This window comes from Argiope bruennichi, chromosome X1 (assembly GCF_947563725.1).
Source record: "Argiope bruennichi chromosome X1, qqArgBrue1.1, whole genome shotgun sequence".
Lineage (NCBI taxonomy): Eukaryota > Metazoa > Arthropoda > Arachnida > Araneae > Araneidae > Argiope > Argiope bruennichi.
In genome coordinates this window covers 72,610,622-72,633,292 of record NC_079162.1, presented here as the reverse complement: position 1 = coordinate 72,633,292, position 22,671 = coordinate 72,610,622, and the positions used below count along the sequence as shown (strand labels likewise).

The window sequence follows — 22,671 nt, the reverse complement described above, 5'->3', positions numbered from 1 at the left end:
AAGTTACCAATATCTTTTGACAGAATCTATTCTATATCATTTATAGTTTCTATATATAAAATCATACAAATTAAATATTTCCAAGAGAAAAACTCAAAGGATAGAAAAAGAAAGGGGCATTTTTAAAAGCTTAAACATATCACTCTATTCCAAGTTATATGAGAAAATAATACTAATTATTGCATCATAAAAATCTCAAATAATGAATGATAAACATTTTTAAAAATTTTCCAGCATACTTTTTTTGCAGCACACTAAAGACAAATGTGAAAATAACAGAAGGGATTATTTGATTTTAAACTAATTTACAACAGCACTAGACATTTCAGGGTGCATAGTGAGAAACTGCAGCAAAAATTAAGTACTTCTGAGCACTTTTTAAGCACCTTAGCACCCAAAATAAAACACCTTCGTATAAGTATGCATACGTAATCTGCGTATTTTCTAAACCCAGTATTTTTTTTTTCTGTTTTATAATAATGCATAATTATTATTAAAAATTACTTTGGAAAAAAGTTTAATATTTATTTGGTTGAAGTGTAGTTTAGTGTGCCCCCAATTTGTCGCCAATATGGTAACCCAACGAAACAATATTATAGCAACCCTAATTCTGTTTTGTTTACTACTTTTTACAGTGGTTGAGTTGTACATGAACTACAACTATTTTATGAAAAATGTTAAATTAATGAAAAATATAAATTAAAGATTTTAATTTAGCTTTTTATTAATTAAAGTTTTTTTATTGCTAATAAGACACTGCAAAGTTATTTTTAATGTGAATACGAACAGAAAATATTTATTCTTTTCCAAAAATTAACTGTCGGTATGCGTTTTAGAAATCGTCTGAATTATTAATTTAAGAAATCGTCTGCAATGGAATTTCTTGCACTTTTCGCATTTCTTTTTCTGATCTGGCGGTTTCCTTGATAATTTGTTACGTCGCTAATTGTTCAAGAACGGATAAATTGTGAATGGGATGGCAGGAAATATTCGAACCTGCAGAATGGATGAAAGATGAGTGGAATATATCTATTTACGAGTTGATGAAGTTCGGAAAAGGATACTTGTTTGAAATTTTGTACTGAGAATGGTTTGATTGCTTCTTTCTCCGTTCTTTCTTTTCTTTTGATTTTGTACTGTTCCCGTTATCCACAGAGGCCTTATGTTCAATGAGCTTGTGAACTTACTAGGACAACGCTCCCGCTGCTAGCGTAGCCTTAGGATGGTTTTTTTTTTTTAATTAAAACATTTTGCCCGGTGCCTTCTGATGCCGAAGGCATTGCATGTTCTAAATTTTACTCTCTACACAATAGACCGGCGCGGTCGGTTTGAAAAAACTTCTTTATTTCAAAATTGTTAAGATAAGCAACGATAGTGATCCCAAAGATTAAAAAATCTCAGATAAAACAATACTTATCAGTAAAGATCCAGAAAGTGGTAACCTTAACTGTTTTGCACAAGTGTTTGTTTACTATGTCCGGCATCTTTATTTGAGACTTGGCATCCTTGGCGCAGCAAGGGACCCACTAAACTACACTTTACCATTTATTTCTACATTTGCACAACATCTAGTGATAAATTATGCCTTTTTGGATTTGACAAAAGCATAGAAATGACCATAAAAATAAAATTTTAAAAAATTACCAAAAAAATTAAGTAAAGTTTTATAAGATTACCAATAAAGATCTGTAAGCTTTTTCAACATTTCTTAAAATTAAAATATCAGATAGATACAACATTTCTGAAAATGTCGATGGTGATGTAGAAGCTCGGCATGACCACAAATTTTGTATTCCATTTTTATATAGGCAACAACAATTAAGATTCAATATGGCTGGGATGGAAGGAGTAAATTTCTCCCTGCACTGACTCATTCTTTAAGTAATTTTATTTGCAATCTTATAAAGCTAAGAACTAAAGCCTTCCTATGGCCATCATTATACGACTGGAAAAACTGCCATAAAATTGATGAAAGAACAATGCTATGTTCTAAACAAGCATCCCTGGCATGCGGTAGTAAGCATCCGAAATGATGCGAATTTGGGTTTTAAGCTCATTCTTCCCAAATTATTAAAACAAAAATTTGACTCAAATCTATACTTATAATCATAAAATTACACACCTAATTTTATATATTTAAGCCGTTACATTTGAGTAATTGCGTTCACATATTTCTAAAATACAGATCGATATGCAGTGAACCTCTTGTTGGATTTGACTCAAATTTTGACAGATTTTACACAATAGATATTAAATATGTGTGCCAAATTTTAACTATCCAGCTCTCTTCATTTTGTAGCTATCATTTAACTTGTATTCGAACAGGCGGACAGACAAAAGAGATTTCCTCTAAACGGATGTTGCTGAAAATTTGATTGAAATCTACAAATTTAATGGTGTAAAGACAGTATAAAAAATTTCATCCATCTAACTAAAAATGTTTTTATGTTATCTTTGTCATAGACAGGCATTTTCCGAAAATCTGTTTTCGAATTCAAGGAGGTATGAAATGAAGAGATTCATTAAAATTTCGAGTTTTTTGACGATTGCAATATTTTCTCTAAATTTTGCACTCGAGGAAGTAAAAATGTCAATTGAAGCATTTTTTTAAAAAAAGTCTTCCTTGAAGCCAGAGCGAGACAACACAACTTATCACATGAAGAATTTTATTCAATGAACGTGCTTTAAAACTTTTTAAGTTTAAATAAAAAGTAAAAAAAGCATTTTTTTTTTTTTTTTTTACTACAATTTTAACAGCTGCAGAATAATGTGATTCAATGATTCGAAGAAGCAATATCATTCTAAATTTCATTATAATAAAAATCTTTGCTATAAACTGTTTCCAAAACTAATTTCTGAGAATTATATTTAGAAAATTATATTCAACCAAACAATTTTTTTTATTTTTCAAAAGCCATTTAAATGGTGTTAAAATAATTTTTATGTGATAATATGCTTTGATGTTATGAAAACATTAAAATCTATTTTTTAATTAAGCTTCAAATCAAAATTTTGAGAAATCCGTTCTTAGTGTGCCCCTAATGCCAAAATATAACTTCACTAATTTCATGCTCCTAAATTAAGTGGCTTTATGCTGGGCGTTGCTCAGGACAAAACTTTATATATCCAGAGAGATTTCATTGGAGAAAAAATTTCTAATAAGTTATAAAAAGATTAATAATAAAACCCAAATCCTGGAAAAAAATTGTAAAAGCCTTTTTTTATATTCATTTAAAAATATTTAAGTACCAGAACCAGCAATTTCTTTTTTTCTTAATCAAAACAAATTTGGCAAGATTAGTCCAACAAATAAAAATATTCAAATGGATGGGGATATTCAAAATATTATGCGAAAGATATTACAGTCATTGAAAATTCAATACTGCAAATTAATATTTCATCAAACTAGATTTTAGGCGATAGACTAATGTAATTACATACTGCAATTAATTACAATTCAATAAAGTACAGTTGAATGAATACCTGTAGTAGGTCGTTCAAGCGATTTCTCAAAAATGACATATTAACGAGAATGATGATCGAATATATTAGCGTTTTTAAAGCTTTTCCAATGTTCGATATATTGTTTTGGTGCATCAAATTCATTTTGATATTTTCATATTTTCCGTAGATTGGACCATATCGCATATACTTTTTTAACAACACATCAAAATGTACTTGTATACTTACCAAGCATAACTTAAATAAATTCTTCAACATCTAAAACATTAAAAATTGAAATGTTTTTCAATTCGCAATAAATATGGCATAATAAGCATTTCATATGGCCCCTTCAGATAACTATTCCAGTATTTTAACAAATGGCAATGCAAATTGTTGAAGAAAATGGGAGGAAAAAAAATCATTCAGCGTTATCTTAAAAGGTGCTGGAACCTCTGGAATACTTCTTCAAATTCTTCCTTTTGTTGGTTTTCTTTTTTGATACATCTGGCAAACTAGCCTTTACGCCCATGATTTCAAATGATCATATTCAATTTGTGGGGGAAGAAAACAAAAAGCTTTCTTCACCTTCACGAGAAAATTAAGCACTTTTGAGGTGCTAAAAAATGGCTTTCAAATTTAAACACTTTTCATGATGCTACGTACCCTGCATTTAAGAAAAACAAACATTCTGAAAGTGAAACCATAATGCCAAAATTTACCTTTTTGTGTCTTATTTATGCTTATTACCTGCCAATGAAAATCTCAAACATTAGATTCATATTATAAATACATTACACATCTGCTGGGAAAGAAAACAAGAGATGTATTCTCTAAAATGATTTACTTACTGTTATAATAATATTAAAGAAAATGTTCCATTTTTAAATTCTTTTAAATGTTTTTGACTAATTCTATGACAAGACAGTGATACAATCCGAATAGGAAGGCAGACAGCAGAAAAAGAAAAAGAGGAAAAAACACCTATACAAAGTTTAGTTAATTTTTCCTTGAGTTTACAATTATATTATTTGTGTAAGGATTGAAGGGCATGGGAATCAAATACCTGCACAACTCAGAAGTCCAAATTCAAGGGATTAGAAAAAAATAATTTAAAAAATCCAATGCCTTCACATTTACTATAAATATTAAATTTGTTGTTAAATGAGCAGGAGAACTATCTTTTAAAATGCCTTATTTTTCTTCTGCAAAGTAAACAAAAGCATTTATCTTTCAAATGATTTGAAAAATTCTTTGTTAACTCTTAACAGGAAAACATGCAGAGTGCACTTGCAATAAAGAGAGAGAAAGAGGGGGAAAAAAAAAAAAAAAAAAAAGGAGGCCATGGAAGCCTGTTATGCAACTGAGATAACACTTTTCCTGAAAAAGTGTAAAGCTAACTTTCTTCGAGATTTCTCATTTTCATGTGATACAGCAGTTCAATATCAAGTAAAAGTTATAGTAATTAAATTATGACAGGCATGGTAAAAACCAAACATCCACACACTTCAGAAGTTAAAAGTAGAAGTGTTTATATATTTGAATTTAAGTATAGAGAAAAAGAGTTTTTTTAAAAATACAGACAGACAATCTAATTTATCATACACACGAACACATATGAAGGCTTGTTGACTAATTTATTTTACTTTATTTGAATAAATAATGTTTTCTTAGGAAAATCAGAAAATTTTCATATTATAATATTTTCAAGGACAATGAGAAATGCTACAAAATTTAACAGATGATAATAGGAAATGCAAACAAAAATTTATGAATAGCCAATGTAAACAATTCCTAACAATTAACTGTATATTCACTTAAATACAGTGAAAATCTAAAAATATTACACAATTATTGTTTATATATAAGCATAATACAATAGCAATCTTTGAAAACAGAAATTTTAGAAGGCAAACTATGAAGGATACGTATAAAGTTCCATGTAACGGGACTTTGACATATCTTGGTGTCTATTCATATACACCTGTTCAATACCATCTTTGAGATCACCCCATATCTGATCTAGATCAATTTGTTTCAGCCCATGCGTACTTTGAGACTTGCAAGTCATGCCTGAGGGACCTGGTGAAGCCATCTTGAAAATCTAAAATCATAAGAAAAAAAAACTTATTTTTGGATGCTTGCATTTACAAGGCAAGAAAGTAACATTAAGGCATTTTTTTTTTTAATTTCAATATTATTCTAAATAGTTCTAGCCAAATAGTAATAAATACAATAAAAAGATAATTCATTCCCTACCATCTTGCTCAGAACATAAATGCATACCCAATAAGCAAAACTATTGAGATTTAATACTGATTAGTGATTGTTTTTATTTTTGAAAGAGATAATTTTTGCATTTATAAAGAAATGTAATGTATTTGTAGCTATTCAATTTTTTTAGATCTGTAGATTTATGAAGAAAATATTAAAGATAATTCTAAGGAAAATTATTCCAACAGAATTTTATGCTTTGGTAGACACCAGATTTTCAAAATATCAATAGAATCTTCAAGTATTTATAATTATTTTTTATTAATGAATATTTCCAATAAAACTAAACAGCATAATTAGTTCTCCATTAAGCTAACAAAATAATACAATAAGTTGAAATCTGAAATAATGAGCCAAGTACATGAACTTATAATTCACACTTTAGAAGCATAACTGCAACAGTAATTGTCACCTTCGATGACTTTCCATTGCTTCATGACAATTTCCAAAGCATGAACTACCAGTCTTTGGAAGCATATTTATCAACATATAAGCAGATAATTTGCCAAGGTCAAGATAAACATTGCAACAATTAAAATTTTCATTAATTTCGGACACCAATTCAAAAAATATTACATTGATGATATCTTTAATGTAGCTGTACCATCTATACAGTGAATAAATAACAAATATCAGCAGTTTTCTTTATACAATACATATTTATATCAAAAAATGCCAGATACATAAACTTTTACATCTAAAAACAATGAAAGATCTTTTACCTTAAATAGCTAAAAATCTTGAGACTATTTTTCCTCCAGGTCCAGACTTTGTTTGCCAATTATTATGCAACAAACTTTTTCTTCCTCATAACTTGAAAATTATATGAAGTTTTTAGGAACACTTTATTAACCAACATCAATTCTTCATTAATAATTTAGGATATCTAAAATAATAGAGATACTTTAGTTTTTATTCATAATTTTTTTATTAAAAAAAAGCTGAATTTTTTAAATTCATGAATAGAGAGTCACAATTATAAACAAAAAATATTAAAATTTTTAAGAACTGCCAAGTACAGTAATAAGATATTAAAGCAGATTGTCCTTATTCAATTATGTTTGAAGTTCATTTGTACTATTTTTTCAAAATATTTAACCCTCTGACTGCAATTTTTTTTTTTTTAAATCACTATTTGGATGCAATGTTTGCAAATAAATTCAAATAATTTTCAAACAAAGTGAACTGATAGCATATGTTATACGATATAATAAAAATCTGTTATTGCAAAAATAAACATTCTTAACTGCGAAAAATGCAGGATACAATAGAAAATGGACTGATTGTCAACCCATGGAAATCGCGAGATAAGCAGCTGGAGGGTTAATTAAATCAAAACCATAAAAATAAAATGATAATAGGAAAGGTGGGAATTCTACTGACAACAAAAAAAGTTGGCAGGTAAAATGACAAATATTAATTGAAACTCTGTAACAAAAGGACAAAACAATAAAAGAACTCATCAACCCAAAACTTCCAAATCAATGATTATATATATACACTTAGATCAAAAACTTTCTATCAAGCTACCATATATAAAATATCTCTATATACCAAACTCCCCCCCCCCCCCCAAGTACATTGAATTTCATTTCAAAACAGTTTCCATATATCAAATAAAATTTCTTTATATTGAAAAAAATAGTGAATAAATAAGAATTCAATACAAACAAAATGTCAACAGATGATTGAATTAGAGCAATTTTTACATGTGGATGATAAATAAATCACCATAAGAACATATGAAAGAACTAGGAAAGAAGAAAACCCTTGAAAGATGAAGACAATGATAATGAATAATTTAAAAATAATCTAGAGAAAAAAGTAATAGACACATTCCAAGAAGTAATGTTCCTGAAAAGTCTTAACTAACAGTAAATATTATTTTGAAACAGTTCTGGGAGAAGAATATGTTAAAAAAATAACAAATTTATTTAATAACTTTCTTAAGATCACAATTTTTGTCACCTTTAAATCTTTAAAAAAATATAAATAAATAAATAAATAAAAATAGAAAGAATGAAAACATGTGTAACTGTTTTTGGCTAAGAAAACATGCAATTTGTATTTTTCTCATTGAAAGTTCTAAATATCAATTCTCCCCCCCCCCAAGAATCTTCAAGCTTGATATATACAGCTTTGACCATATGTTTATTTTAGCAAAAATTAACTTCAGATCACAGTAGTAAAATTGAACATCAGCTGAGAAGTTTTTAATGATACATAAAAAAAATAGATTTTTTTTTTTTCAGTTGTACCGACCAGGATGTGTCATATTTTACAAATATATAAAATTATAGATATTTGGGTAATAGAAACAAATTTTTACATTGCATGGTCAAAAATAAATATAATAAAATAGTTCTGCTATTTTAATAATAATTTATTTCTATAGATATAACAGAAATTTTAAATAAACTTCTGATAAACAATAGCTTTTATCTCAAATTTTTATTTTGCATTAGTAACTAAAGCAAAATTATTTACAAAATTGATAAATCTAACAACACAAGAATAATTAATTGTTGGTGATTATATTACAAGTAAAAAAATTCCAGAACAGAAGTAATTCAAACAAGTGAATTTTTTTAAGTATTTATCACTTTGAAAATCAAGTTTATTTTTAGAGTAACTTATCACACAGAAAAAATATAAAAAAGGAATTCGTTTCATAATAAAAAGTTCAATAGCTATAGCAAACCTTTTTGACTATGACTATAGCAAAACCTTTTTTAACATTAAAATCCTCAGGTATTTTTCACTTGCACTTGAAAAACTATTTTATAAAAAATGAAACACACATTTTGTAAAATTAGTAATGTTTCAATGGAAAATAAAATTTAAAAACAAAGAAAAAATTATTTTCAGTTAAATAAAATACACATATAGAAAAAGCAACCCTCATTTAGATATAGATTAAGTTTAATAATTATAAATATAAGAAACCTGAAATTAATTTTGTCATTCATACTAAAGGAAAAGCTGAAGTTTAACTAATGAATGTATTTAAATGGGACTACATATGATAAACTGTTTATAACCATGGTTCATCTTTAAAATATGAATTAATTTTCCTTCTTAAAATATGAAAAAAGTATATTAAAAAATAAAATATTAGAATAAAGTCAGAATCCCCCCCCCTTAACTGACCAAAACCCAAAAATGTAAAAATAATGTTGTATGCTAAAAACTTGAAATTCTAGAAATAATAACAGGTCTATAACATTTCAGTAATGAAAAATTCCACAAAATGACAAATTTGAGTTTATTCCCTTTGAATCCAGGCTTAACATTGAAAACGTTCCCAATATCAATATTTTGTACATATTCACAATTTAAATTCTGATGCTTTCATTAAGTAAATTTAAGCTTCTGTTAAATAATTTCAAAATAGCAAAATGATTCAATCCACTACAACTCTTCTATAGATTGAAAATGCAAAAATTTAATTCATGAAGATTATATATGGTTATTTCTAATGCAATTTTTTTTTAATTTTATAATTATCAAGCTTTAATATTCAAGTTATTTTATAAACTGTAGTATTTTAATATTCTTGATATATATTAAAATTAAGAAATCTGAAATAAGATTTGACCCAAAAGAAGTTTTGCAAACTTTAAGTTATACAAGTAGAAGAAATGCAATTTTGTTTTTAGCATCCATTGTTTTCTATTGAACAGCCTATTCATGTATAAAACAATCAAACTTTATATGGTAATTTATTAAAAGAGCAATTTTAATCATACTTGAACTGCAAGCTTTGAAACAGAAGATTTGAGCCAAAACTCAGCATTCTTACAGTTTCATTACCTCACAAGACACCTACAAAAAGAACAAATAAAGACCACTTTATAAATTTACAAAGCATTACTTTTTCAAATTATTTCCAAGCACATGGTTTAAAACTAAAAGTTGAAGGAAACATTGATTAAATTCTGTTATCACAACAATAGGGCAATCACACCTAAGATCTTACTTAATAAGTCAAAAACCTCAACCGAAAGTATATTTCCTTCAACATGAAAAGGCAATTTTCAAACAAACATGTTAACTAAAAATGCATATAATATTTTTGTTCAGTTTGAGTATTAAAAAAAAATTATAAATATTTATTTTGTGTGTGCAGTTTTGCAACACAGAGGAAAAAATTTTCAATAAAAATACAAAATACTTTCTATAGATAGCTTTGGTTTAAAATCTGATAAGTTTTATACCGACTATTTGATAACATTTTAGTGAAAGTACTAATTATCAAATCTTATCCATCCCCATTTAATGAAGTGTATCTAATTTATGATGCATATATTTTTAGGAATACTTTAAAATTTTATGTTATAAAGTAAAGGACAGATTATACTATTTTATAAAGAGAAGAAAGTTTTATGAATATGCATTAAGAAAACTACCACCTCTATGATGGAAATCATTAACAAATAAACAGTAAACCCAATTTGAAATTCAAGTTAATAAAACTATATAGACTTGAAATAACAACCCATTTCTCGTGCATTAAAGTAATTTAAAAAGTTTAAAACTGAATAAATATTTAAAAATAAAAGAATAAAAATTAATCTTTATGAATTGAACAACAATGGACATCTTGGTAAGCTCATAAATGCAGTAGAAAAATGAACACAACATCGGAATAGGACTGTCTTATTTCATAATTGAAGGAGAAAAAGAAACAATAAGAAAATAAATGAATGTACTGTAAATGTATGCTTTTATAACCTAATATAATTAACAAATTTCCAAATAAATCTTAAAACCTTCAACTCTGAATATGTTTGGCAAATGAAATGGGTTAGAAAATGTTTAGTTAAAGAATAAATTTTTTCTTTTCTTTTTTGATATACCTACTATTAACTGATAAAATCAGACTTATATAATAAAAGATACAAATGGGTATTTCCTTTCATTCTAAATTTTTAAATAATGGGCAGATGAAGAAAACTCTAACATTGATTCATATCTTCTCTCGTAAGAGTATCTGAATATGGCAGGTGTATAAAACTATCAGACATTTAATTAGAACAGAAAAAGATTTAAAAAATGAAAGAAGAAGGCATAAAATAGTTTATTGGTACATCAATTATACCAACTCATAAGTAAATGTCAAAATTCAGCTAATACAATAGCACCACACATAAAGAAAATGTTAGAGGCTATCAATATTATTTGTTTTATAACATATACAACCATTTTATTAACGTCTCTCGTGCATTTTTTAAAAACTCTTATTATTCTTGGAATGGAATGAAAGCATTCAGAAAAATTCACTATTTTATGTATATAGTAATTATATTTCTAATTTCAACAACAAAAGATACTTGTCTTGAATTATACTAAACACAAAATAATATTAATTATTTGAATTTTATTATTAATAATGGAATTCACAAAATTTAAAAAGCAATGCTACAAAATGAACAGATACTAAATATGTTACTGTTCCATATGACAAATTTAAAACACATGGAATTTTTATCATCAACCTATTTGAAAAAAATAATAAAAACATTACTTTATTGATAAATTAGAAGAGAATGAAAAAGTAACTTTCAATTAAAAGTATAAATTTAAGAGGTTTTTTTAATGAATTTACTTCTTCCTCTTTAAAATGCTAAATTAAGTTAGTCAATAATATATTTGTTTCTCTCCAAATTTTAAACAAAAGTCAATAAATAACACATTTCTCTCCTCTATATAATTTTAAATAACCTATATTAATTACTGAATAAATTTTCTTCAGATATGAATCAAAAATACTTTGAAGTATAAGAAAGGTTTTGGAGATGATTTCATAATTATTAATAAAATAGTCTACTTTTATTAAATTTTAAAATAATATAGTTGACAAAATACATTCTGAATTAATGTAGCTGCTTTTCAACAAGGAACCTGCCTTCTATTTTCAGCCAGAGAATTTTAATACAATTTTTTTATCCTTACGAGATGTCTGAAAAGGGCCTAAAATAACTTTAAAAATGAAATTTCTAAATGTTATCAGTTTGTTGAATTAATTTTTTTAAAATTGCAAATAATGATAGCATATTGTGTTTTATATTTTAAATAAAAGTAATTTCTACATTAAAAATATTAGATAAAGCCCTTTCAACCCAAGCAACAATGGGTATATCAGTCAATAATACATCTGTTTCTTTTAAGAATTTTAAATAACAGTCAATGACTAAATAATACATTCCCTTATACTTTTTAAATAACAGTCAATGACTAAATAATACATTCCCTTATACTTTTTAAATAACAGTCAATGACTAAATAATACATTCCCTTATACTTTTTAAATAACAGTCAATGACTAAATAATACATTCTCTTATACTTTTTAAATAACAGTCAATGACTAAATAATACATTCCCTTATACTTTTTAAATAACAGTCAATGACTAAATAATACATTCCCTTATACTTTTTAAATAACAGTCAATGACTAAATAATACATTCCCTTATACTTTTTAAATAACAGTCAATGACTAAATAATACATTCCCTTATACTTTTTAAATAACAGTCAATGACTAAATAATACATTCCCTTATACTTTTTAAATAACAGTCAATGACTAAATAATACATTCCCTTATACTTTAAATAACAGTCAATGACTAAGTAATATATTGCCTTTTAAATAACATTCAATTAATAATACACCCCATATTAATTTAAATAATATTTAATATCTATTATAAATAGCATTCCATCAATAGCATGTCTTATTTTATATAACAATATATGCCTCTTTTATATTAAACAATCAATTTTATTTTATTTCATTTTTAATAAATCTGCAAACAATGTATATCTCCATTTTATAGTTTCATATAATTTTGTAAATAAAACTAATTTGTACAAAAAACAAATAGTACAAGTTAAGGAAATTAAGCAACTGTATAGTAAAAATATCTCATATATATACTGATAGAAACTTTTTTTTAATAAAGACAGATACAGCCTGAAGAAGAGAAATAGGAACACATCAAAACTTATATATTTTTTTAAAAAAAATCAGAAAATAGGTAATTTTTCTCTTACATTAGCATGTTAAAATTCTAAATGCGAGAAAAGATTCTCATTTATATCATAAATCTAGATTTATATTTCAAAAAAGCAACTCTTAACATTTTTTAGAAAAAAAATCTATTCTAGACTATAAAGTTTATATATGCTATGAACTATTAATGATGCTTTAAACTGAAAATTCCTGATGAAATTATATCCTTCAGATTTACTAATAAAAAAATTATAAAGAATAGGCATTTTCCCACCCGATTCACATTTTGAATAAAATCAAAAACTTTGGGATTTTCCCAAGAAATTAAAATTATCAATCAAATCCAAATTATCTCTCATATAAATTAATGATTATGAAAAATTATAAAGATAACAGTTAATGTCTATAAATTATCAAGCAGCAATTCACTTTGATATTAATTATTTCATGAGCAAATGTTAGTAAACTTTACAATCTAGAATGATGAGACACAAATGGTGTTACTTACAATAAATTTAATTATTATAAGTAACACCATGTAATATAACAGATTATGCATATCCACATAAGCAATAATAACTCTCCAAAAAACATACTTTTTCTTAATATTAAAATATTATTCAGAAATATTTGGCTAAAATAATAAAGGATAAATATTCTTTAAAAAAATTTTATCTAAAAATTGCTTTAAGCATTGTGTTACAGTTTTAAATACTTGACAAAACTATATAGTAAGCAGTTAAATGAGTTGAACAAATTAATAGGAAAACAAGTTGATAAACTATAACAAATTCCTTTTTATAAAAACTCTTAGCTGTATTTATATCTTTCTCATTACTTCAGATAAAAGAAATTAAAAACAAAATACTAAGCAAATTTTTTATCACAAAACACAAAGGAAAATTACCACCAATTCTAAAAAGTATTAAGAAAAGTTTGCATGTCGTCGATTAATCTAAATAATATGTAAAATTCCGAATAAATTTTTGCCCATGATCATTAGTATAAACTTTTGAAAATACATAATTTTGCAAATAGAACTGAAATAGCTTTTTTGAAATTATACAGTTATCAATTCATCTGGATCAAAAAAAAAAATATTTAAAGTAAATTTCAAATAAAATAATACCTGAACATTTATAAAACACGAATAGAAAACAGTTCATTAAACTCCCCGTACCTGTCAATATAACAAAAACTTTTCGGGTTGACTAATGCAGGAACGCAGGTCACGACTCAACGCTCATAAAACTTATTCTTATAACTTATATTTTACGTGAGTTGAGTTGAAAAATTATAAATATATATTAAAATATTCATTCACAACTAAGACAAACACAAAACTTAAAAGTACAACAAATACCCATACATCATACATTTTGAATATTGCATTTCATATAAGTTCTTACGGTATCCGCCATTTACTTAACTAAAACGGTCAGATAGAATCACGCAGTCGAATAGTATAAAACTAAATCAGAGCATTCTTTTCAATCATTATTTGTAAAAATAATTATTAATTATCTGGATAGGGGTAAATTTGAGTGGAAAATCAATAATTTTTAAACTTTAAAATAATATTATTTCAATCGAAAGGAAAATTAATAGTGTTGCAAATTAGCCACTGCCAACTGTCACTAAAATATTTATTTTCGTGAAATGGCAACACAAGGAAAGAAAGCTTTCTGATCTGTTTAATTTTGGTGTCTGTCAGTTCTCTAGGTTTGGGGGTGTGTGGTTCCCATTTCAGTGCTGTCCAATTTTTCAAAATTATGTCTTCTAAAGCTGAAAGTGAAAAACAGAAACTTATCCAAGATAAGTGCCAAGTAATACTTGGAAATCTGTTGCGAGAAGAAGACAATAAATATTGTGTTGATTGTGATGCTAAAGGTGAGTTGGTATGCATATAAAATGAATGACATGTTTGTTGACAAACAAGGTAACTTTCCTATGACTGAACTGAAAACATTGGTCCTCATAGTTCTATGCCATTATATTAATTTCATGTGCTGATAGTTGTAATTTTCATAGTTTTTAATTTTTCATTTGAAAGGGGAAAAAATGCTGCATCATATGCATAGTGACCCTGTTTCTTTGTTTGCTGAGTACATTACTTTTAAGCTTTGTATTTTGTTATCCTTTCCCACATAATTGTCTTAAAAGCCTAGTTGTAATACATTTTTAATTGATGTTCATGATCTAAATCTTAAAAATTTCTGTTGGGAATTTACTATTAAGCAGTTTTTCTGAATTATTTTTGCATTTGTTATAAAAAAAGTTGTGCTTTGTAACTTTCTTTGTTCTGTGTAATTTTTCATTTTAACTGTACTTTAAAATTTAAAGTTGCTCTATTCCTTATTTTAATAGCTCATGTTGCTACATGATTGCATAACCAGAATTTGATTGTTGCCCTTAGTGAACTGCTTGCATCAAAAGTAGTTAATTTAATTTCTGATATTAATAGTTTTAGCATGCATTAAGCTTTAATTTTTTTAAATTTTTTTATAGATTTATATTTTGTAAGAATATCTACAAAGCTGAAACTGCATATTGAACTTTTTATCTTAAATGTTATTTTGGGCATCAGATTTTTCTTTCATTTATATACAATTAGCTATGAGTATTTAATTAAATGATAATAACATTTCATGAAAATAAAAATGTTCTTTTTCAAAAAGAAATAAGTTTTTTTTGAAACAGTGATTGTATATAAATGATATTAAATTGGAGGTAAAATGCATTATGCTATAGTATCATGTTAGTTTCCTTAGAAATATATTTTCTGCAAAAAATATTATTTAACATTAAAAAAATATCAAGAAAAAGATATGTTTTCATTATGAAATTTCCCCAATGAAATCACTTTTTTAAAATAGGAAATCTTATGGCTTGTAGCATGTAAATAGTATGTTAAAGTTGCTGCAAACTTTGATTGTGGTTTTTTTTTAATATATGGTTTACAGTAATTTTCATGTATTTTTCTTAAAACTACATTTTTTTATTTGAATGGTAATTAATAATTACTTTACAACCCTGCCCATCTTCCCTCTTGTTTACATTTTATTGTAAAATGATAGCTAAAAGAAAGGCGTTTAGCATTTGGGACTTGAGCCAAATGGAAGGTTAAACAGATTCAATTACAGTAACTATAAAGGTTTGGTTACATCTTCATCTATTATTTCAACTATAATTTCCTGTAATTTTAAATGGGAAAACATGCACATATTTCACTAAATGATTACTTGTTTTATTATTTTTAAAAAATTATTTCTCATACTTTTTTACTTCTTTTTAAATTATTTCTGTTAGTATTTAATTATCAAAACTTAATACCAGAGTTAGGAATCCTGTTTAAAAACTCCAAACCTGGATCTTTGTCCTGTTTTTAGTAGGTGTATGAAAATATATTCAAGTGATTTCTGATGAAACTTTTAAAACTAAAACTTTTAAAACTTTTCCCATACTGAGTTTAGTTTATTAAAATCCCAATAAGATTTGTATTGTGTAATTTTAGTTTGTTTTGTAAAGCTTAAAGTAATTACATTTATTATTTAACTGCTTCAAGAAAGAGAAAATATTTATTTATTTTTTTAACTATGAAGAATTGAGAGAAATTAAAAATATTTGTACTGAATAGGGAGAAGCTATTAATTAGCCTATAATAAGTTTACTTTTTCTGTTATACATAAAAAGAAACTTGTCACATTTTTAAATTCTCAAGATTCAAAGTATGTATATATTAACATAAATTCATATTCTACTTTTCATTGTATTTTATGAGCATGAAGACCATTTTTTGTATTTGTTTTTTTTTAGTCATAAAGTTTCTTGAAAATAATGATTTTTATTTATTGTCATTTTTTCTTTAAAGATATTTTGTTGTATAAAATTAAAGTAATAATTTCATTTTATGTAGTATTATTTAATCTAAATTTCATTTAGTATGTTGTACTGAAGTTTAATTTGGTTTATAGGTGATTTTTCCAAATGGATGTTAAAGTTCAGATTTTTTAAAAGAAATTTGCGTTTTGTTAAAACAAAATGAGTAGTCACATTAATGTTACTTTTAAGAATTTTACTAGACCTTTTTTTTTTTTTTTTTTTTTTTTACATTTTTAATTTCCACAAATCTTTTTATTTGAAAATGCTTGTAAATACTATAATGACATACAATATAATCTATCTGTATGATGTTTAATTAAGATTGATTTATGCTTTATTATTCCTTTTGAAACTGAAAAAAATATTTTAAAAAAAGTTTTACATTAAGTTAAAATAATTTGTAAACATTCCCCCTCCCCCTCGATGAGACACCTATATATTTTTCATTTGCAACTTTTGTTTAGTAAAAAAAGTACACAACATTAAAAGTAGGTTTGTCTCTCTCTCTCTCTTTTTTTTTTTTTTTTTTTTCCCTAAATTAAAGTTTTAATTGTTAGTTTGAATTTTTTTTTTTAATAGGAAACATTTTGTTGCTAGTTAATAGGTATTAAAAGGCCTGAATTTTTATGAAGTTCTAATTTATTCTAAACTTTATTTTATTGCCTGCTGGTAAGGTTCTAGGCTCGAAACCCGATTCCACAGAAGAATCACTGTATAAGCGGATCTGGTGCACTTTAAATTAATTGATGGCAGCTGTTCCACTGATGTGGCGCGAAAATTAGGGAAAACAAGGGTGGGGTGGCGGCGCAAGTGTAATTTTCCTCATTTGACCACTATTCGGGATTACGGGATCCGCCCCTACATCGCCCTAGTGTTTCGAAGCGAGGTGTGAAAATAAATCTTATTATATGAAACAGAGTTTCTAGAGATTTTACAAGTGCTTATTCATACTGTGGAACTAAAATCAAACAAAAAGCATTTTTTTGTAAGTTCCCCTAAGAATCTTTTAAAGAAAGAAAAAAAAAAATCATTCTTTTGAAGAAATGTGTATGCTACGGCTCAAGCTATAAATTCGGTTAATATGAATAATTACCGGCTGTAAACATGCTAATCGCAATAATTATTCATAATAGCAGACTTAAAATCATATTAGTATGAATAATTATCTCCTATTATTACTAATGACTGATTAAACGCATTGAACGTGGCAAATGTCTTAAGAGTGTTTTGTATAGAACATAGAGGTGAAAAAAGACGAGTTCATTTTCCGATTGCAAAGACGATGTAATGTAACAAATTCTGTGAACCTTCTAAAAATCTCTTGAAATCGAAGAGTGCAAGTTCACACTGGAAGATATAAAAGCATGTATAATTTTGTGATTACTGTAAATTAATAAGCAATAATTTAAATTTACGAAGCCATGCTTTATAATAATGCTAAAAAAATCCTTTTCATTTTTTGATAGTTTTTATTGCTACATCTTTAATTCGATATGCTGGAACAGCGTTAAAATGTTATCCTTTTTATCTCTTAGGATAAATAATATTTAATTCGATTTTCTTACATTAATATATTGCACTTTTCATCCTATCTAATTGGAATATTTGTTCATTTATTATTAAGTAATGGGCTCAAACTCGAAAATCAACTTGCGTGCTTTCAAATGATCTCTTGAAATTATGAAAATTTTACGTGTACAATTTAACAGTAAAATCTCGAAAGTTTTATTTGTTGAATTTATGACTGTGCTGAGGGTTCAAGGAGTGCTTGAACTTGTAGTTCATAACCTCCGGGCATAGCTATTGTTTATATAAAGTGGTAGGATTATTCAAGTACTTAATAAATCTGTAAGTACCTTTAATAATATAAATATGTGCATAAAAAAAGATGAGTGATTTAAGTGCACTGTGAATACCCTCCCCCCCCCAAAAAAAAAAAAAAAACATGCATCGAGAGATGTAAGGGTTTACTTCAGATCTATCGGCAGTTTCGTTTCCATAATCAGCAATCATGTTGGTGCGGCAGGTCGTCAGGTCTTAGGGAATCAGTTACAGAGTAATTTTATGAGTATTCTGTTTTTAAGTTGTTTGCTTTCGAATTCTTTAATGGCTAACGTTTCGTTTTTGTCCATTATTTCGTACAGTCTTATTTATTGCGAAATTCATTTGCTGTTTAGTAGCTAAAAGTCTAATATTACAAGACGTCAATATTTTAAGCAACCCACGGCATGTTATTAATTCATCGTGCAGGTGTTTTTTTGTACGTATTTTTGCTACAGTTGGCCAGATGAAAAGTGCGTAAGTGATGAAAGATCTTAACCTGGTTTTGGAGACAAGCAGATTATCCTTCCCTTATAATTTAAGATTTAAGTTGATAATCCACTGTTTAGCGTGTGATTCTTTGAAATTGTTTCAATTTCTATATATAGTTTTTTTAAGATAAAATGCTCATAAAGACTTATGCCACGGTATAGAATTTCATTGATCCATGGTATTTTTTTTTTTTTTGGCATTTACTGATATTAATTTGAATTTTTCTCTTTTATAAACCTTTTTTTCTTTATAGTTGGTGATGGATTCCATTTCTTAAAAGATATGTGTATGTAGTTCCGGATGCATGTGCAATCTATAGTTTTGGGTCGAATTTCGTATTTTTAGATATTTTTAAATTGCCTCTTGAGTGTTGACCATTTTAATTCAGTAGTTAACTATTGGTCTTAGACAAAAATGCCCTTTCTCAATATCCGTTAAAGCAATTAGGGATAAAGCTAAACACTAATGGTTCAAAATTCGTCATAATGAAACCGATAACATTACTTTAGTCAAAAACTGAGCCAATGAAATTGAAAATTCAGTAGATAAATTATTGTATGGTGATTTATGGAATAAAATTTTTGATTGGTTCAAAGGTATAGTTCCTAATATTTCTTGCGTTTATTTGATTAAATTTTTTGATAAAAGGTATTTTCATTTTAGCTGATAAAAACTCATATTAAAGTGCTGTAAAATACTGTATTTTTATTTTTAAGAAGTAACTTTCGGAAATTCCCTGCCTATAATGCATAAATTTATGCAATTCAACTACTCAGTTCTTTTAATAATAAAATGATGGAATAGACTTTCGAGTATCTCCTTTAAAGAAAAAAAAACTTATTTTTTAACTCAAAATCTTTACTTTGCTTAAATTATGCAGTTTTATCTATAATTGTACCATTGTTCTTGCTCTATCGTACCTTTAACTATCCATTTGTTGCAGAAAGAGTTACTCGGTAAATAAAGCAATTAGCATTGTAAATTACCTTATTTCCTTGCATTCTTGTATTGAGCCTCATTCACCAATTCTTTATGTTGTATCATTTTTATATTTTCGATAGTTAGAAAAATCACAGAATTGGGAATATTCACGAACTTCTAGGAATTAAATCAATGAAAAATATGCATATTTCAATTTTTGAAACTTTGAAAAGTATTCTTACATGCGAATAATTGTGTATTTAATTTTGCATAATTTTATTCAAAAGGTTTTTAAACCTTAAGAGTTTTTTCCCCACTTCTTTGAAATCTATTAAATCAATGAGGTCATGTTTATATAGCTGATTGAAAAATCGTACTTAAATTACATTACCTGTATATTCGGAAACTTATTAACACTTAAAAAGTCGTTCAAAATTTCAATGAGTAGTACTGCATTGCTACAGAACGATGCAGTATTCATTATTAGTCTGAGGTCATCTTATGATTCATTAGTCAAAAGGATCGCGTGGCGACCACTGGGCGTCACATTGATTCGAGTGGGTTAATTCATTTTCTGCGAGGATGTAGTGATTGTTCAATGGAGCGTTTATTGTAAAATAGGATGAATCTATTTTTACGAAATCTTTATCATGTATAATTTACCTGAAAATCTTTGTAAACTATTTACAATTTATATTTTTAAATATTGATATGCATTGATTGAAAATTAATTTGTATATAAAACATTTGCGATGAAATTCTAATGATTAAGCTTCTTCGAAACAAGGAAAAGTGAATTTGTCCTACTTTCAAATTGAACGGTCTAGTTCTTTTTCTTCCGTTTCAGTAAAAATTGAGATATAAGTAGAGGAAGAGTTGCTTCGTTTCGCATCAGGGAAATAAGAATCTTGTATTAATTTTTATCCCCCCCCCCCATTTCCTATTAGTATTTAAATATTTTCATGTAAACCGTTTGGTATAAATCTGTTTACAATGTTTGAAGTCAGGGTAAAAGAACAGTTCTTAAATTTTATCAATTACAACCATTCAACGGCATTTTGAAAATTCACTGATATCATCGTCAAAATAAAACTTCGCGTCCACTTCTGTGTTTCAAATGAGTGTGTGTTCTATGGGTATTTAAAATTTACAAAAGAAAAAAAAATATGTACTTATTACAGTTCTTAAAGTTTTTAGCAATACAAATTGTGCATGATTTTATGGATATCGCCCCTTTCCCCGTCTGGTTCCTCTAAAATAGGCCTTATATGTATGTATATTTTATTCAGTATAGTTCCTTTTAAACATTTTTTTAAAAAAAAATTTTAAGTTTAAAAACTCTCAAATACTTTATTTTAATGAAAGGATATAAAATAATTCGCTTTTATTAAGTTAAACACGATTTTGTTTAGTGCATTAATAATAAAAAATTTTAATAAAAGCTATACGCATCAAAACAAAATCGTAAAAGCGTGAAAAATGATCTAAGCAACTTCGAATTTAAATCATATGTATTATATATTAGTTTTAAGCAGATATAAAGGAAAGGCAACTTTTTATGATTTTTGCTTTGATTTCCAGATTTTTAATAAAATTATTTTTCACTTTTTAACATATTAAAGAAACTGTCTTTTAAAATTGTATTCGCAATTGTCTACTGTTCAGTTAAAATATATTTCATAATTCATTATTTCTCAAATCTTCCTTCATTTCTTAAAAATACACTTTTATCAGCATGCAAAAAGTGTACATAGTTTAATTATTTTCCGATTTTTATTTTAAGTTATTTGAAATAAATTAGAAATTAAATTTTATTACTCATTTTCATAAATATGGAAACTTTAGATTACTTCTCCCCTCTTAAATTCATTACCATGTGGTGTCCTTAATATGAACAAAAATTTAATTAGAATTCATCGGTTAATTGATGATTAGATTCTAAAAATACTAAGCTGTCATTTAAAAAAAAAAAAAAAAAACCATTGCTCTAGCGGCCAATCAATTCGATCGATCGAGATGAGATTTCAGATATAGTTAGTCAGAGGTATGAGCTCGGGGTTCTGTAAATGGCAACACGGTGGCGTTCATGGTTACAATTGTAGGTATAGGAAATCGACATTTTGGAATGGCAAAGGCCACTTTTCCCCGCAGCGCATGCGAAAAATCGTTAAGTGCGTTGGCACTGTACGTATATCACAAAGAATGGACGCGTTATGCATGCACAAAAAGCAGCTTTGCAAACGGCCAAAAAAGAAGTGGGGGGGGGGCGGCTCGACCGCATGCGCTCGAAGTAAATTTGCATATGACAGAGGCAAGACACCTATCACTATTGACAATACAAATTGGATAAAAGGAGACTTTAATTTGGATGACACATTTTCCTCATTGGTCCCATCATCGGCAATTACACATTGCATATAAGAGACTGTAGACAGTATGATATAGAGATGTTTGAAATCTCACGTTTGATCAAATCTTTCCTTTGAAATCCGGCAAAGTTTGAGGGTTGATCATGTGCACTTTAGATTTGAGAAATCTCCAGAACCAGATTACGCATTTTTTGTTGGTGGAGGGTCGTTTTGTGCACTTGCATAACGTACCCGTTTTTTATGGTATGCGTACCGTTTTAACACTCCTTAAGGTTTTCGCAGGTACAGAACATTTTGCGATGAAAACAAATTGGCATTTCTAGTAGAAAACTTCGAGTTTCTATAACCATAACTGTGAATGCGACATTGTTGACATTCACAGAATTCCGAGCTCATAGCTATATCTATATATGAAATCTCGATTGGTTGAATGGACCGTCCACTAGAAGTCCAT

The 22,671-nt window shown here is 27.0% G+C and overlaps 2 protein-coding genes across 10 annotated transcripts in view; one reads left to right on the top strand and one right to left on the bottom strand.

The window, feature by feature from the left end:
• LOC129958284 (cullin-1-like) overlaps nucleotides 1-14,236 on the bottom strand; it is a 78,957-nt gene extending 64,721 nt beyond the window's left edge. For 2 of the 6 annotated variants that reach the window (XM_056070630.1, XM_056070635.1), the window contains exons 1-4: nucleotides 13,913-14,102; nucleotides 9,465-9,540; nucleotides 6,438-6,601; nucleotides 5,370-5,545 (exon numbers count right to left, since the gene is read on the bottom strand). In XM_056070630.1, coding sequence (XP_055926605.1) covers nucleotides 5,370-5,536 — 167 coding nt within the window. In that variant the 5' untranslated portion in view covers nucleotides 5,537-5,545; nucleotides 6,438-6,601; nucleotides 9,465-9,540; nucleotides 13,913-14,102. The other 4 variants (XM_056070631.1, XM_056070632.1, XM_056070634.1 and 1 more) reach the window with 4 other exon arrangements.
• Nucleotides 14,237-14,410: 174 nt separating this feature from the next.
• LOC129958286 (stromal membrane-associated protein 1-like) overlaps nucleotides 14,411-22,671 on the top strand; it is a 37,785-nt gene continuing 29,524 nt past the window's right edge. For all 4 annotated transcript variants that reach the window (XM_056070640.1, XM_056070638.1, XM_056070639.1 and 1 more), the window contains exon 1: nucleotides 14,411-14,622. In XM_056070640.1, coding sequence (XP_055926615.1) covers nucleotides 14,505-14,622 — 118 coding nt within the window. In that variant the 5' untranslated portion in view covers nucleotides 14,411-14,504. The remainder of the gene's footprint in view (nucleotides 14,623-22,671) is intronic.